The 17,406-nt window shown below is 43.8% G+C and overlaps 1 protein-coding gene across 1 annotated transcript in view; it reads right to left on the bottom strand.

Moving 5' to 3' along the window:
• The window catches only part of Atp10d (ATPase phospholipid transporting 10D (putative)), an 81,555-nt gene that overhangs the window by 12,147 nt on the left and 52,002 nt on the right, over positions 1 to 17,406 (bottom strand). The window contains exons 12-18 of the mRNA XM_050149550.1: positions 15,281 to 15,878; positions 14,637 to 14,743; positions 12,753 to 12,879; positions 10,853 to 11,037; positions 3,876 to 4,182; positions 1,162 to 1,238; positions 61 to 186 (exon numbers count right to left, since the gene is read on the bottom strand). Of these exons, the coding sequence (XP_050005507.1) occupies positions 61 to 186; positions 1,162 to 1,238; positions 3,876 to 4,182; positions 10,853 to 11,037; positions 12,753 to 12,879; positions 14,637 to 14,743; positions 15,281 to 15,878 (1,527 nt within the window). The remainder of the gene's footprint in view (positions 1 to 60; positions 187 to 1,161; positions 1,239 to 3,875; positions 4,183 to 10,852; positions 11,038 to 12,752; positions 12,880 to 14,636; positions 14,744 to 15,280; positions 15,879 to 17,406) is intronic.

Here is a 17,406-nt window from a genome sequence, read left to right as displayed (position 1 = left end):
TGAGGCCACCAGGAGTGGTTGGAGTGGAGAGGGGGCAGCGAGTTCTCAGCAGGTACATACCACATTCTTGTAGAAAAAATAGAGAATCATGTTGGAGAGTCGTGTGTAACACCAGTGCCCATGCACAAGAAGGAGCTTGCTGAGATGTCTGAACTGAGAGATGGCAAAGTCACTGGCCATCACAGCCTGCAAACAGGGAGAGAAGACTATCCTGAGCAACTGAACATGCTAGAACACACACAGCCTAGCAGTATAGCCTGACAATCAGTAAACCCAAATCAATTAACTTAACTCCCAGTAGATCCAAAAAGAGAGACTATACATATACACATGCATATATACATACATACATACATACACACACCCCACACACATATACACATACAACCCACACATTTACACACAGATATACACAAATACATACATGAATAATACACACATACATACATACATACACATCCACATACATATACACATATACACGTTATATACACATACATACACACATACATATAAATACACATATATACATACACATACATTCATACATATACAAACACTTATGTACATGCATACATATAGACACATACATACACACATATAGATACACATATACATTCACACATACATATATACACATACACACATATATGCACATACATATACACATATGCACGTGTACACATACACATACATACACACATACATTCACGCATACACACATATGCACATATATACATACACACATACCTACACACATGTACATATACACACATACAGACAGACAGCAGACACAGCCACATCTTCCTCCTTCTCATTCTTTCATGTCTCCTTTCCTTTCCCTTCCCTCCCCATCCACTAGAGTTTACATGTTATGTATTCAAATAGTAGTAGATTTTTTTTCCAATGAGAAGTTAACAAACCTGTCACATGCCTACAAAGTGAAATCCTTTGATGTGCACAAGCTTTTAAAAAACAGAACACAGAAACACAGCAGAAACTGGCCAGGACCACATATTATTCACAAGTGACCAATCGTGGAACAGATGAAGGTCCAGCCTCTCTCACTCCTTACCCCAAAGCCCCACTGTACCACCACAATTTTATCAGAGAAGTCCCCTTAGTAGGCAGTTGGACATGGTAGCTGGGTTATGGACTCACCTGCATGCCTTCTTGACCTGAGACGCCTATCCCGATGTCGGCCACTTGTATCATGCTAACATCATTGGCACCATCACCTTCACGAGGCAGAAGGAAACATGAGACACGTGTGAGGTGTGAACTGCAAATTCCGTGGCTATTCAAGTGAAGAAATTGGTCCTTTGGGGTGCATCCCATTTTCCAGAGTTACAGGGAAACCAGTGAAGCAGAATTAAATGTAGCATCTCACTACCATTAGGAAAATTTCCAGACTCAATACTGTCTTCAAATCCTTCATGTTGTGTATCTTAGGATTCTATTACTGTGATAAAATGCCATGACCAAAAGAGAAACTGGGGGAGGAAAGGACTTACTTCACCTCAGAAATCATAATTCATGACTGAGGGAAATCAGAGCTGGAACTCGAGGCAGGAACTGATGCAGAAGCCATGGTGGATGCTGCTTATCAGCTTCCTCTTCCTAGCTTGCTTGACCTGCATTCTTATCCACCCTGGGACTCCTTTTCCAGGGGTGGCACCATGCACAATGGGCTGGGCCCTCCCAAAGCAATCACTAGTTAGGAAAATGCCCTACACGGCTTGCCTGCAGACAAATATCAGGGACACACTCTCTCAACTGAGAATCCTCTTCCCAAATGAGTCTAACTTGTGCCAATTGACGATACACTATCCAGGACACTGTGAGACCGTCTCAGGCTGACCCTTCCCCTTTGCGTATCATCACACTACTTCCAATTCTCCAGACACCCTGCTCTTTCTGGTTCCTACACAAGCCATTTCTCTGCTTCTTTAACACTGTCCTTGGCCCTCCTACCTTGCTGAATATCATTTACCCAGGCTTAGTTTACATGTCTTTTTCTCTAGGAAATCTCATGTCCCCTTTATGTCAGGTGCCCCACTAGGCTCCAGAGCCACCCTGTGGGCCCCATCCTCTCTAGCGCATGGTTTTACAGTGGTGTCCAGAGTCACTGTTCCTACCACAGCACTAGAAGCCCCTTCAGGTAAGGAGCATGCACTGTCCCAAAACGGCTGCTGACTCTGAGCCCATGTGGTTTTGTTAGGGTGAATTTATGGATAGGAAACTGGCTGAGGCCTGGAAGTCAACATCTTGTCTTTCCTGCCTCCAGTGATTGGTATAGATGGGCCCATGATTTAATTAATACAAAGGCCAAGGGTTTCGCTCCATCTGAATCCAGGGATCTGAATCATTCGTTCATTTCCACGTCTAAGCAACAGAAGGGTTGGAGGAAACTTCACCGCATCCCATCTAAACACGTGTATCAGAACTGCACGGCATGCTTTTCTCCCCACGGATGCTCACTGTTTGATGGTCTTAGACCGTGAAACCCTCAGCACGCACTGGACCTACAATTCACTAATGTTTATGTTTGATTGATTCCACCTTGCTAAGCTGCAGATTTTTATTCCAGTTGGACACTTGACATGACTATGAAGGCATCTGAAAGACTTTTTTTTGCAAGCTAAGCAAGCTTATGACCCCACCTCTCAAGCCCTGCTCCCAATCAGCACATGTCAGACCCCACCCCTCAAGACACTGGCAGTGCCCTGGACAACTCTTCCTGTCATGGCACATATCCAATTCATCAGCAGATATCAGCGGCCCTTTCTTCAAAGCATGCCTATTGTCTGGCCTTGGCCCACCTCCTCCTCTTCTGTTGCTAGCTGGGTCCAAGCCACCACCGTCTCTTGTCTGAATTATTTTAACAACCTCCCAAATATTTTCCTTATTTATGTTCTTGTGGCATGTTTACTCTCACGCAGAGGACAAAGTGATCCTTCTAAATAGAAGGCAGATCTCACTCAGACCAACATTTTCCACTGGCTCCCTCACTCCCTTTTTCAGACCAAAGCCAAAATTTTATAATGGCCTTTCAGACCCTATGAGACCTGGCCACACCCACCTCTCTGTCCGTCAGTCAGCTGCAGAAAAGACTCTCATTCTGCTTTGGCCTTGAGTGCACACAGCGTCTTTTGGTTTTTCCTTTGCTGTGCTGTCTGCCAGCAATGCTTACCCCTGAGCTCCAGTGTCCTTGATCTCTGCCATTTCCTTTATGTCTTCACTCATGGACAGCCCAAGCAGCCAGTTCTACTCTAGGAACTGAACTTAAAAGTGGCAAATCTTTTCCTTTTTTTTTTTTTTTTTTTAAAAAATAGCAGTAGTTAACTGATATTTTCCACATTCACTGGCTTATTCATTTGTGCTACCATGTACCCTCCTACTAGATGTAAGCTCTATACAAAAGGTACCAGGTACAGATACTGCTTTATAGCTGTTGTCTGGGATGGGGGAATCCTGATACGATTATGCCACTTGAAAACACCCATTGAATGGATACTTTATTGTTTTTGTATACCTTAACTTTCCTCAAGGTAGAAATCCTAAAGTTTTCAGTTCCTGATTCGGTATTTAATTCTAGGTAACTAAATTGATTTGGGGTCTAAGACATAACCCAAAGAATATTATCATACTGTTCTATGAGTTGCGTCCCTAACGTCATGTTCACAGCAGGTGATCACAGAGGCAGGAAGGGAGGGAAGTGGTATAGATAGAAGCGGAGGGGAGCAAAGTGCAGCAAGAAGAGGAAATACAGAACTATAATGTTAGACAGAAGGAAGGACAGGCAAAAGATCAGCCCCTGGAGTCACACAACGGAGAATGCCGGGTAGGGTGTCCACCCTCCCACCTCCACTCACCAATGGCCAGGGTCATCACGTGAAGATGGTTACGAACAAGTTTCACCACCTCACTCTTTTGAAGGGGTGTGGCTCGGCAGCAGACCACAGCTTGGCACCGTGAGGTCAGCTCCAGGAACTGCCTTTGCACACTCTCCTGCAGGGCAAACTCCAGGGTCTTCCCAGTGATAACAAGTCCAGCCCTTCCAGAGCGCTGGGGGTCGGGAAGATGATGGGAGTCCTTTCCTAGTGAGGCTGGCTCAGGAGAGGCTTGAGTTCTCTTCTGAAGTTCTTTCAAAATTGCACTCATCAGCATCTCACAGGCACCCTTGAACAAAGAGCGAGAGACAGTTAACCTTGGGGCACTGCTGGAGAACTGGCTCAATTTTTCATTCTCTTTCTTTAGCAATTGCTGGATCAGGGCTGCCTTGGGTAGTGAACCGTGGGTTACTTTCAAAGAGCCCACTTCAAAACTTCTCAGCCTTGCAGCTCTTCCATGGGCTTCTATGGACGTGAGGCAGGTTAAGAATAAAGAAGCACCTCAAACACAATTCTCCAGCTAAAATGTCTATGTAGGATGTAAGTTCCAACACGTCAGTCCCATGCAGGCTCTCTGGTTGGCAGTTCAACCTCTATGGGCCCCTATGAGTCCAGGTTAGTTGATTCTGTGGGTTTTCCTGTGATGTCATTGACCCCCCTGGCTCCTATAATCCTCCCCGCCCCCTCTTCTGCAGGATTCCCAGTGCTCGGCATAACTCTGTTACAGTTCTGTATTTTGGTCTTCTTATGGGACTTTGAACCATGGGAGCAGGGCTATCTCTGTCTCTTTTACTGGCTTTTGGGACCCTACTCCTCATACTGGGTTGTCTTGTCTAATTTTTATAAGAGGGACATACATGCCTTGTTGCGGGATATTTAAGCAAGCTCTGTAAAAATATGTTGCTGTTTTGCCTTGTCTGCCTACGGCACCTGATTAGTTTAACAAAGAGGTGAATGACCAACAGCTAAGCAGGGGAGGTTAGGCGGGACTTCTGGGCAGAGAGAGGAATTCGGGATGAAATCTGGGCAAATGTCAGGGAGACTCGGAGCAAGGTGGATGTACAGAATGGATGGGAGATTAAAAAGCCACGTGGCAGATGTAGATGAATAGAAACAGGTTAATTTAAGTTATAGGAGCTAGCTGGGAACAAGCCTATGCTAAAGGCCAAGGTTTCACAATTAATAGTAAGTCTCCATGTCATCATTTGGGGACTAGCAGCTCCAAAGAAAGTCTGACAGGAAGTCCAACTACAGTGCCTCACTTCAGCTTGATATACCATGTTTGGTTGATATTCATGGGCGGCTGCCTTTTCTGAAGAGAAACTGAAGAGGAGTGGATGGTGGGGGAAGAGCAGAAGGGAGGGTCTAGGAGGAAGGGAGGGAGGGGAAACTGGTAGGGTTGTAAAACATGACAATAATAAAAAAAATCATCAAAAAAATTCCATCAGGTAGGCAGCGTCTCTTCCCCAGAAGTGTATCTCAAGAGCCCCCAGGTCTATTCCACCAACTCCCAGTTGTTTGGCATTAAGCAAACACATAAGCTCTCTGAGCCTCAACTTTCCCATATGCAGAAGGCACATGCTACCTCCGTCCTAACACTGCTGCAAGGACCAACCGGAATGCAGACATCTAAGGAAGGGAGGGGCATTGTCATCTTCTTTCTGATTAACACATTAATCTACTCATAAACATTTGCTGGGAAACCGCATGAGTGAGCATTGGGGGTTTGGGGAACACATCCTCACGGAGCTTGCATTCTGGCCGGGATGTCCTTAGTGGTACACATCAGGTTGGTGTGCATCTGTGCTCTACATGACACAGGAAATGCTTGGAGGGCAGTCCAGTCATCCCTTATGCTCTACTGGGCTTTTGTTGTTGCTGATCTGGAGGCGGAACCTTGGGCCTTACACATGCTACGCATGTGTTCCGTGGCTGAGCCACACCCTCAATCCCCTAAGTCACTTTTGAATCCTGTATGGTCAAAGAAAAAGCACATCCTGGCTAGAGAGGTGACTCAGCAGCCGAGAGCATTTTCTGCTCTTGCAGAGGATCAGAATTCAGTTCCTGGCACTCACTAGAGGCTCACGGATACCTGTAACTCATTTCAGTGGGATCCGACATGTTCTTCTGGATTCTGTGTGCATCTGCACTAACACATGCATAAATTCATGCACACACACAAAATTTAGGTCCTTTCAACACTCATTAAATATTGGCTGAATGGATTCTACTCAGGATGATTAATAATCAACCTACCCAGAAAGCATTGCGTCAAATGATCACTAAAGCTAGACCTCAGGTCTAGAATCAGGAGACTTAAATCTCCACACCCAGTTTGAAATGGCTTGCTGATTCAAGAACATCCCATGTGTAATTTTTTTTTAACTTTGAAGTACTGCCTACCAAGCATTTCTTAGCTTATAATAAAATACAAGGAACAAAGGAAAAGTAGGAACTGATTAGGAAGTATGATGCAACTAAGATTAGTGACTTTATGTATAATCATCATGAGTGTAGTTTGAAGGGCACTGGGGCCTTTAAGAGGTGGGGCCCTGTGGATGGTCATGACCCCATGGCCACCCACATGAAGGAGTGGGCGCTGGTCTTTGGCAATGGGCTAGTCTACTAGGAACAGACTAGTTCCTCCAGAAACAGATGGGGAAAGGAATTGGCCTGGTCTCTCCTTACTCTCCTGCTTCCTCTCCTCCTGTGTGAGGTTTCTCACCACTCACCATCTGTGCACATAAGCCCATGCAATGCTCTCCACCGTGGGACACCTACCAGAAGCTGTGGCTGGCACCTTGCTTATGAGCTTCCAAACTGTGGCTAAATAAGCCTCTTACCTTCTCTACAGCTCCCAGCCTCACAAATTTAGTTACAGCGCCACAACGTACAGTCTAGATCCAGCTTTAAAATGGAGTTACTCAACTACTTAACCTTTGAACAAATGACCCCATATACCTCTAAAGCCGTGAAAAAAACACACATGCTTATTAGTGATCAAAATTACAATAGTAAAAACTATTTGTACAAGTTTTTTTTTAGATTTATGAAAATAATATGGCACAATTTAGAAAGCAACATACTTGGTAGTCTTTAAAAGAATACTCAAAGAATATTCAATATGAGGTGGTGTTTAGGAGAACATAATATAACTACAATAATATAAGACAGCCTTTGTAGCATTAATAGTATGTGATACAGTTTACAATATAGATATAATCTTCATAACAGAGCTGTGAATCACCTGTGTTGATCAATTGGCAATGTATCGTGTGTGACCACAGGCCTATAGGAAGTAAACCGAATGCCCCTTGGGATAGATAGCAATTCCTATTCATTAATCCAGGTTCAAGGTAATGCCATAAAACACAACTCCAATGGTAGGAAGTGACTGTTTCTAAGTAGTGTGCAAATCTCAGTATGATGAAGAGACCAAATTCAATGCTAATTATTATTTCATACTTGATAAAAATCAAAATACTCTGCCTATAAAATGAGTCGATGTGTACTTGTTACAATTGTCAAGTGAGGTCATGCATGGAAAGCCTTCTAGAGCTTCTAATAAAGATGTTAGGTTATTCTTAGGAGTAACGTTTTATAAGCACACAACATGAACTGAAGGATCACTCTTGCATGTGTGAGGCAGTAAACAATGCACACACACACACACACACACACACTCCCTGAAGACGGACATGGTGAAGGCTTTTAAGTGGATACAGTTTTGCCTTCACTTTGCCAGTAGTGGAGTTCACACAAATTTATGAAGTCGCCACACAGACATGACGTCAGACAGCCCAGAACTAACTGGCTGCTAAGTGTCTCCTTAGCATGTTACAGAAGAATTCACCACAAGAGGGAACAGGCTTTGTGATCTGAGCCCTCTTTAGCTTTTCTGGACTCCTAAGGATTAGCGATTGGAAAAGGGGCATATTTACAGACTAGTGACTGAACCAAGAGTCACAAAACAAAATTAAATTATGTCTACTGTTTTAAGCTATATAGACAATTCACATATATGAAGTTAATTATTAGTAGCAACTAATAGTGCACCAAATACTTCTTGAACTGGTAGTTTTAAATGTCTTCCAATATAAATTGTGTATTTATAAATAAATTTTATAATCCTGTTGCTTTTTTCCAATCAACCTAAGTCAACAGATCTATCTATCTATCTATCTATCTATCTATCTATCTTTTAAAAAACTAGAAGAAAGAGTTTTACATGTTTTTATCACAAAGAAATGAGAAATGTGTGAGGAGGCAAATAAACTTAATCTGATTTAGACATTACAAAATCCATACATGGAACACCACATGACACCCTGCTAATGTGTGCCATTTTTTTTTCAGGTACCAGCTAAAAATGAGTTTAAACCAGAGAGATGGATCTGTCAGCCAAGCATTTGCAAGCTTCAGGACCTGAGTTCAATGCCCAGAAGCAGGGTGAGAAGGCTGTGCATGGGGCGCTGCTTATGAGGCCGGCAACATGGAGGCAGAGCCAGATGCAAGCAGGCAGATTCTGGGAGCTTGCAGGCAGATCAGTGTAATCCAGCCAGAGAGCACCAAGCCAAGAAAGACCCAGCCAAAAACAAAACAAAACAAAACAAAACAAAACAAAACAAAACAAAAAACCCCCAAACCAAACAAACAAGCACACAAACCACACAAACCACACAAGGTATATAGCCTCTGAGGACCAACATTAGAAGTTGAACTCTGGTCTTTACATGTACAAGCACACTCGTGCATATGTGTGCACACTTGCGTGCATGCACATAAACACACAATTTTTTAATTAAAAAAAAGGAAGCCGGTGCAGATATTAGAAACTTAACAGCATGTCAGTTAGAACACCTAGATGACTGACCCACTTAAAGTTATATTTATTATTTCCTAGAAATAAAACACTCTACGACAACCTTTTCACTCTTTGGCGGCACTGATATTTGGACCAGAATATCTTTTGGTTGTGTGTGTGGCTGTTCTGTGAGGTACAAGATATTTGGTAGCATCATTGACCTCTAATAACTAAAACCAATAGCATCCACCCTACCTCAGATAATTACAATGTCTTCAGGTCTTGCCAAGTATCCCTGAGGACCAAAGTCCCCGGTTGCAAAGAGTGACTGACACATTCGACCTGAGTGATGCTAGGCCCGGCTTCTCATGATGACACAGATCATCATGTCTATTCTCACAGACATTGGAAGCACTTTCCCGATAAATGCAGGGAGTCCCAGGCCCACGAGGCATGCTACATTATGCTTGGTTTCCCATGCATGCAGACTTGGAGCTATCCGGAAGGATGCTCCAACTGTCAATATGCTTTCTCTGAGGGAAGATTTTTAATATTTTACCTTTTCTAAAAGGCTTTCACATTGTTTGAATGTTCAAGAATTACCATGTGTTATAATTTTTCGTGTCTAAAAAGCTCTGAGTCAAATTAAATACACAAATAATTACTTTATTTTACTTTTCATTTGTTTGTTTACTGACTTGATGTGACTCTGTGTGGGTGTATGCGTGTGTGCCCATGCCATGGTGTATGTGATGGTCACATGCAACTTTCAAAAGTGAAAACTGGTTATCTCTACTAGGTTGGCTCCAGGGACCAAACTCAGGTCCCAGGCTTGGCAGCAGCACTTTATCAGCACTAATTAATTTTATTTTTTTTTTAATTTTAGGATTCCAAATCTCTCAACAGACATCTAGCATTTTTTAAGTGTTGCTGGCATTGAGACCATCTGCAGGAGGAAATCCCAAGTCTACAGAAGCCCTTCACAAAACTGATGTCGATAGAGGACATTTCCTCGTTTTTGCCTCATAACCATGTCAAGGCATAGGTGTTACTGTCCATGACGGGTGAGGAGGAAGAGGCCACACAGGGCAAATAATTCCCCAAGGACCTATGCTTGGTCAGCAGTAGGTAAACATTTCACTAGCCACTCAGGGCACATCCATTCTGAGCCACTGAAATGATTCTGTTCCTTGACGGGACTGGGTGCTGACTCTGGTTATGAATGTGGCCCCAGGTCTGCCATAAAAGAGAGCTCAGTCTGTGTTGGGTAAGGGCAGCGCTCTTTCCTCAAGACACATTACGGAGATGAGCGTCACGGGAGGCTTAGCCATAAAACAGCTACCCCAAAGTGGCAGGGTCTGCAGAACCTGCTTCCATGAGGTGGCACAGAAGACATCACAAAGTCAGGATGCTGTGACAGAGTGATGGCTTTCACACAGAAGCGGGGAGGCAGACGATCTTTCAAGCAAAATAAACAGTACGCACACATCTCGGAGTGTGTCTCTCTGCTAGGAGAGTGTGTGGAATGCCCACTTACTTATTCAAATGTCCATCCTAGTGATTAACTGTAGCTTAAACAAGCAAGCAAACAAACAAACAACAAATAAATAAATAATGGGCTATCCAAAATCTTTTCACCTAGCTTTGTTTTAACACCACATCCCCTTCATTTCTACAATGTTGGGTGCTCTTAGGAGCAGTATCTAAATTTACCACTAGAGGGCAGGATTACACCGAGAGCCTAATTTTAAAATTGATCATAAAAATATCTAGTTACTAAGAAAATTTACTACCTCCTTCCAACTTGAAAAGGAGGTAGGTTCCTGTCTCAAAAATTTCATATATATGTATTCTCATTTTTGTCTGTTTTGTCAACTCCCTGGTCATACAGTGAGAATGTGGAGAGGGGTACCCAAAATAAAAAGGGAAGACCTTTTTTTGTTTCTAATGCTTGTATTCATCCATGATGCCTCTGAATAAGGCTTTTAGAAAAACTATGGTATCCTCCATAATACGAGCAAGGTCACCCGGGAGCATAACATCAAGGGCTGGAGACGGTCAGATGAGCTTTCTTTTTCCTTGCATACATCAGTCGCCTAATGCCCCATCGGCTTTTGAGTTAAAAGAATATTTGGCTCAGCATCATCGTGCATACTTTACTCTGCGTATTGAGGATGAAGAGCTTGTCATCTGGCTCCAGGAGTTTGCATGCATAAGCTATGTTGACAGCTGTCTCCTGCTTGTCCCCTGTCAGCATCCAGATCTTGACGCCAGCTTTGTGAAGGGCTTCTATCGTCTCGGGGACTCCCTCCTGCAGACGGTCTTCAATGCCGGTAGCACCTGAAAAGTAATCAAACCCCCCCCAAAAAAGGTTGCTTAGAAATCAGAGCCAGCTAGGACTCACGAGACCACTCATTGAATCTTATCCATGGGACACTCAGCCATGAACTATATATAAACTGCCCCAGTAGCTTCCAGAGAGCCAAAGAAAGCAGTTGAGTAGACGTAAAATACCAAGGATCGTGGTGGAGTTATCTAACTCATTCTCATTTTGGTTCGTATTCTTAACTACAAATTAAAAAGCCGATTCTCTGCTTTGAATAACCTGGCCCTGAGTTCTATGAAATTTCCAAGGGTGAGGGCAGGCTCTTAAAGAACCCTCTTGGCTACAAGATACAATGTCTGTTAGGGATGCTCCCCCAACCCTTTGAGACAGGGTTTCTCTGTGTAACAGCTCTGCCTGTCCTGGAACTCGCTCTGAAGACCAGGCTGGCCTCGAACTCACAGAGATCTGCCTGCCTCTGCCTCCCGAGTGCTGGGATTAAAGGCGTGCGCCACCACCGCCTGGCTAGGATGCTCTTTCAAAATGTCAGTCCACAATGTCCTTTTCTGGGACTGGATTCAGCCCAGATGTGCTTTGGAATTCATGTCTTTGCCACCAGTGATAGGCTATACACTTTCTATTTTGTAATACCTGTTAGTCACACATATTTATATTGCTATAGAAAAACCAGCAGATTTTCATGTTAATTGGAGTATCGATACTAAAAATAGTGTTACATCAGTTCGGGTTTGATTTTGCTGCCAACTGAGTTTTGGCATTAGACCTGGAGCCTATTTCATTTGCAAATGCAGATTAGGAGGCATACATCTAAGCTACTTACACCATCATAAAGAAATTATTAATGTTTTAAAGGGACATGCCTATTCTACTTGACAGATTTAATGAGATCATGCTTCCACCTAGACAGAGGCAGGGAGCTCAGAGGGGCTCTCTTGGTGCTTAACTCTTCTATCAGAATCTACATCTCAGCTCCAAGCCAGTGTTTCAGAACCGGAGGGCCCCTCAAAGTGACTCAGCAGGCTTTCAGCAACTCCAGTGTCACGGTCACACACAGACCAACAGCCCTGGACTGTTTATAGCTCTTTAAGTGATTCCCAGGTGCAGGCCAACCTGATACGAGAGGTGTCCGTTGTGCAGTTTGGGTTGGGATCAGGAAAGAAAAGAAGAAAAAGAGCCTCCAAGCTCACTTGCAGGTACAGAATAAAGGACATGGACCCTGTACATGGGGAGAGGAGTTCCTTGTTTTTCAGCTCATGTCTAAACCTTTGAGCATGAACACGTCACTGACTACTGTGGGCCCTATTTCATCTAAATAAGATGTATGTCTGCTGATATATACATATATATATTTATACATACATATATATATATATATATATAAGATATAAGAAGACAACACATATCTAAGACTTCCCTCAATCCCTTGCAAGACATTTACAAAACCAAACCCCCCCTCTCAGACTCAGATGTTTGTTTAGCTTTTCTCGCCATGTTGGGTGGTTTGGCTTTATACCATACCTAGAATGCCTACCCTGTTCCCACCACAGGCAAACTGAAGCGGACCACAGGTCTGAAGGCACTGGAACACGAGAAGAGATCAGGACGGACACAGTAGTGAGAAGCAAGCATGCTTCCTTGATCAAGGGGATTGGGGAAGAATGGATTTACAGGCGAATCTCTCTGCGCAGGGGCTACCGCACCTTTTACCTACCGAGTAACGTGAGTTTGGTCTCCAGTCGCATGGCAGATTCAACTAGCAGTTCCTCCCTGTTGTCGATGCTGGTTTCAGCTAAAAAGTGATCCCTCAGCCACTCTGTATATTCAGGGTCACTCATAACCTAAGAGAGGAAGAAAAGAGGCCAGGAGTCAGGCCATTTAACTTTGCAGCACCTTGCCAGGACTGACAGGTGGCAAAATTCCATGCCAACAACTTCATTACTAAATTTCCCACTCTGGGCACACTTGTGTCTGACCCAAATCCCTTCAGCACAAGGACACAAGAGTCCCAAACTCTGATCAAGCAGACACAAGTCTGCTGATGGAGAGACATCACAGCTTAGTCTTCTCGGGACATTTTAGACATGATCTTTGGTGAAAGGGGGTTAGCCTATTTAATTTAACCTCCTGTTGGTGGTTAAATCTGGGAGCATTCTAATGGTGCAGCTAAGAAAATGTCAAGATTGTTTATTTGAGGGATGCTGCAGCCACCAGCACCTCAGAGGTCTTTGAAGATTCATTCATATGGTTAGCTTCAGAAAAGGTAAGAGTAGCCCTCTAGGAAACGCAAGGTCTTGGTTCTAACAAAACGTTACACAACTCTTGGAGAAGGAACCAGAGTCTTGCCATCACGGGTGAATCTGCATTTCGGGTCTTAAAAGCAGGGCTGAGTGGAGGGTGCTAAGTAATTTTTCTCTCTTATACTCCTTTTTTCCTGTCAGGTAATTTGGTTTGGGGAAATATACCATCTATTGGACTACATCCAAGTGAGAAGCCAGAGCTGATTCGGCCATGAACTCTCCGTTCTTCTTGAACCAGCGGCATTTGATCCTTCATGCAGCTGGTTGCCTGGGTTCCGTGGAGGTCCCAACAGAGCTAGTTCCACTTTGCCTCCCACAATAACTAAGAACTAGTCAGTGAGAGGTTTTGGCAATAAAAGTCCCCAAATCACTTCTAAGGCTCTGGTTATTTCTTGCTGTTCAACCTTTCATCTAGAAATGACAGGCCGTGTCTCAAGGACTGCTTTCGGTAAAGAACAGTCAAAACTGGGATAAAAACCTGCCAAGTTGAGTTGAAAGATCAATTTATGGGCAGATAGAAAACAAGACAAAGCAAAACTACCAACTCTTTATGAAAGGAAAATGAAAGCTTCTCTCTGTTTATTTTTTTCAAAATCACATTTAATGCTAATGGGGGGGCATTATACAAAAGGTTCTGGGGGAAATATAATAAGATGTTGGGATCTTACTTCCAGAAAAACAACTGTTTTCCACGCAAAGCCACTTGTATGTAATGTGGGATGCATGAGATGTGTAAGAATTCTGAGATTAGAACACTCAGGCACCTGCCAAAAACCTTTGGGGAGAGAAATCTGACCCAGTAGTATATAGAATGAAGAGGCTACATAAGGGACTCTTGTTAAGTCGGGAGTGAAACTCCAGCCCCCGGCTTCCATCCCAGCCCCCTGGCCTAGGAGTTGCATTGGTTTGGACTTCAAATCTCAGGATGCCAGGTCCCGACCCCTCCCTGGGGGAGGGTCAGGACCATCTCCACAGGGTATTTAAGTGGGCTCCCGGAGGAGAAACACGTAGTTCCAGATTTGCATGTGCTCCCTGCTTTCCCGTCTTCCTGCCACGCGCTCGGCCACCCAAGAGAACGGTATTTAATAAAACGATGGACATTTTAATCTGGTTTGATCTGACCTAATTTGATTTCTTTGCGCCAGCGGAGCCGCCCGTCTTAGGATTTTTTCCTAACAGCCCTAGTCCGAGGAACCTCCCTGGTATCTGGACTGGGATTGAGGTCCAATACCCATTCATTTTCAGTGATGATGGGCAAACCAGAAATGGCGAGCCTGGAGTACACCGGGTAGTCTCACCTTCTTAGCGATACACAAGGTACGCAGCCCCCGTTTGGCGTACTCATCCAGGTGGCTCTGCGTCCTCTCCCTTATTATCATCTGTTGTTTTTCCAGGTCTGTTCCATCTGAAACCATGAACAGAAAATCTTTACTCCTGCCAGGCTGCCCAATTAGACTTTTTTCCCCTTTGAAAAATGACAGTTTAATCCATAATAAACAAAAGGCATTTTTGCTTTGAATCTCAACTGTGTGTCTAGGGAAGGAAGTCAGCAGCAGAATTCTTCACTTTCTCTGCCCCTGGGCAGAGGAAGTGGCAAAGCTTTGATACAAATGCTGCCATGATGGGTCAGCGCTTCCTATTCTCCGGGGCACACCTCCCTTGGTAGGCCACAGAATGACGGTATGGCTCTCAGGAGCCCATTATGAGGTTTATGATATCCATTTCCCCAAACATGCAGCCTTACAGAGGCACAGCTAAGGGTGGATTACAGATACAAACAACCATGGTTTCTACAGCTTCAGAAGCCCTCTGCCTTCCCACCCAACCCTAGGTAGCCTTTTCCCTTTCCAAGTGCGTCTTGTAGCCTTTACCAAAAGACTTGGGAGTGGCGGCTGACTCCCCAGCCCTTCTGATGGCCACCACGACCACTGCATGAGCCTACCTGGGGCAGCCACTGACAGCAGCTCCATGATCGCAGAATCGGCGCCCTTTGTATACACCACGACTTCTTTGGAAAGAGGATGCCGGACCACCACTGACATTCTTTTCCTTACCGAGTCAAAGGGCAGGATGTGTAAGAGTTGAAATGTTAATGAGCCCAAAGCAGCGAAGTCCACCGTGACCTGCTCTGGGGTCCGAGACTGTAAAGTGCAACGGTAAGCCCTGGCGGCGTACACCAAGGCTGCTTCATCTGGGCTCTCAGCTTCATAGCACAGGTTGGAGGCCGAGGGCGGTGGCCCAGCTAGGGCTTCAGCCGAGCCAGCGGCACTGTTTCGTGCCTCAGTTTCTGTAGAGCATGATGAATTACTGGCCTGGGAGCTTTCACCCATCCGGGAAGACTCATCCTCCATAGGAGGTGACAGTTTTGTTCGATTAAAAAAAGAGATTCTGCTCACAAAGGCAGAAGGAGTCCCAGATGTCGGGTCTTTCCCACCGGCAAGAGATGGTGAACTTGATCTCCGGACAGACAACTTCTGGAAGATGTTTTTAATCTCTTCCAAAGATTTGATGGGCATTCCAGTCAGTGAGGAGAGCCCAATCTAGGAAAGATAATGAGGGAGGATTCAAAAACAGGTACAAAATTAGGTCATCACAACTGCCGGAAAAATGAGACATGAAAAAGTCTTACCTGTCAATCTGCTTTCTCCCTAGAAATTCCACAGCAAACAGAAAGACATAAAAGCCACCGGGGACAAGAATGTGCCACACACAATGGCATTATACATGTCTCTCACAACTGAGAACAAAGGATACAAAATGCTAATATTGGCCTTTCTTATAGAATTTGTTTTAAGGAAATAATTCTCCATGTATAATATCTATAATCTTTATTGTCAGAGCTTAGTGATAGCAATCAAAAGCCAACTGAACCAGGTACAGCATAATCTCAGCACTTGGAAGGCAGAGGCAGGAGGACCCCAATGCAAAGCCAGGCTGGACTCCATAGTGAGACCCTGTCTCAAAGAATCAGCTATGAAACAATCTACCACCACTAAATTAAGAATTCAAATTAATTAATCAATATCAAAACAAAACGTCTTGAAATTTATTTTAAGGTGATGTTTATAGACAGCATGGATATATTCTTAGAAAAGTTCAATGCTTTTGGAATATTACAGGAAAAGTTCAGAAAACAGTAAAAGAAGATAGAACAAAAAAAAAAAAAAAAACAAGACCACACACCACCAAGTTCACGGGAGGAAATCAGTCAGAGGGCTAGCAGAATACATCTCTCCTTTCTCTTTTCAGAGCCTATAAAAGGTTCTTATCTTAACGTTTACAGCAAAGCTGGCTGTTAAATGAAAGCCATTTAAAGAGGAACTTATCTACATCATCACGTGATTTTAACTCCTTACTCGTTCACAGTTTGTTCTCATTTGTACCTTGTCATCTTTTACACTTCTAGTATCAGGGATTTAATTTCATGTCTACTGTGGTTCAGGCACACGACCACCCGATGGATTCTAAAATTTAGTCATTAGAAGTACGTGGAGGACTAAAATGTTTTCTTCAGAAACTAACTTCATAAACATTGGAAGGGCTCTTGCTGATCAGTCTTTGATGTCATCAGTGACTCAGACGTAAAGGGGGGCAAGCATCTGCATGGTGAAGTCTCTGTTTCTCACAGGATGCTCCCTTCCTCTCCCTACCCCAAGAATCGGGGAAAAACAGGGGCTCTTTATGTCTCCAAAGATTTTATTCCGAGCAGTAAAGTGGTACATCCTTTAGGACATCAACAATACTTTGTAGGAAGAAGACACCAAAAGGACCAACTTTGAGGACTGGTATAAAGTATTGTGTAGTACAACTTTTCATGAACCCCACCGTTTATTCTCTAATTACATAATCGCTTTTCCAGAGCATCTTCCCAGGCAACACCAGGTAAAGTGAAGTCTCTCCGATCAGGTGCAGCTTAATTGGAAGTGAATTACTTTTACGTTAAAGCTCCCACCTCTGAAGTTGCCAAAAGAAAATGATCGGTTGGAAAATTAAAATTTAATTGGGTTTTGCTGTAAATTGAATTTTAAGTGGATGTGCGGGAAAGGCAAGATACACCAGGAGGCTAGC

The sequence above is a fragment of the Alexandromys fortis genome, unplaced genomic scaffold (assembly GCF_014885135.2).
Source record: "Alexandromys fortis isolate MF-2015 unplaced genomic scaffold, M_Fortis_MF-2015_v1.1 scaffold_0, whole genome shotgun sequence".
Lineage (NCBI taxonomy): Eukaryota > Metazoa > Chordata > Mammalia > Rodentia > Cricetidae > Alexandromys > Alexandromys fortis.
This window is presented reverse-complemented; position numbering and strand designations above follow the sequence as displayed.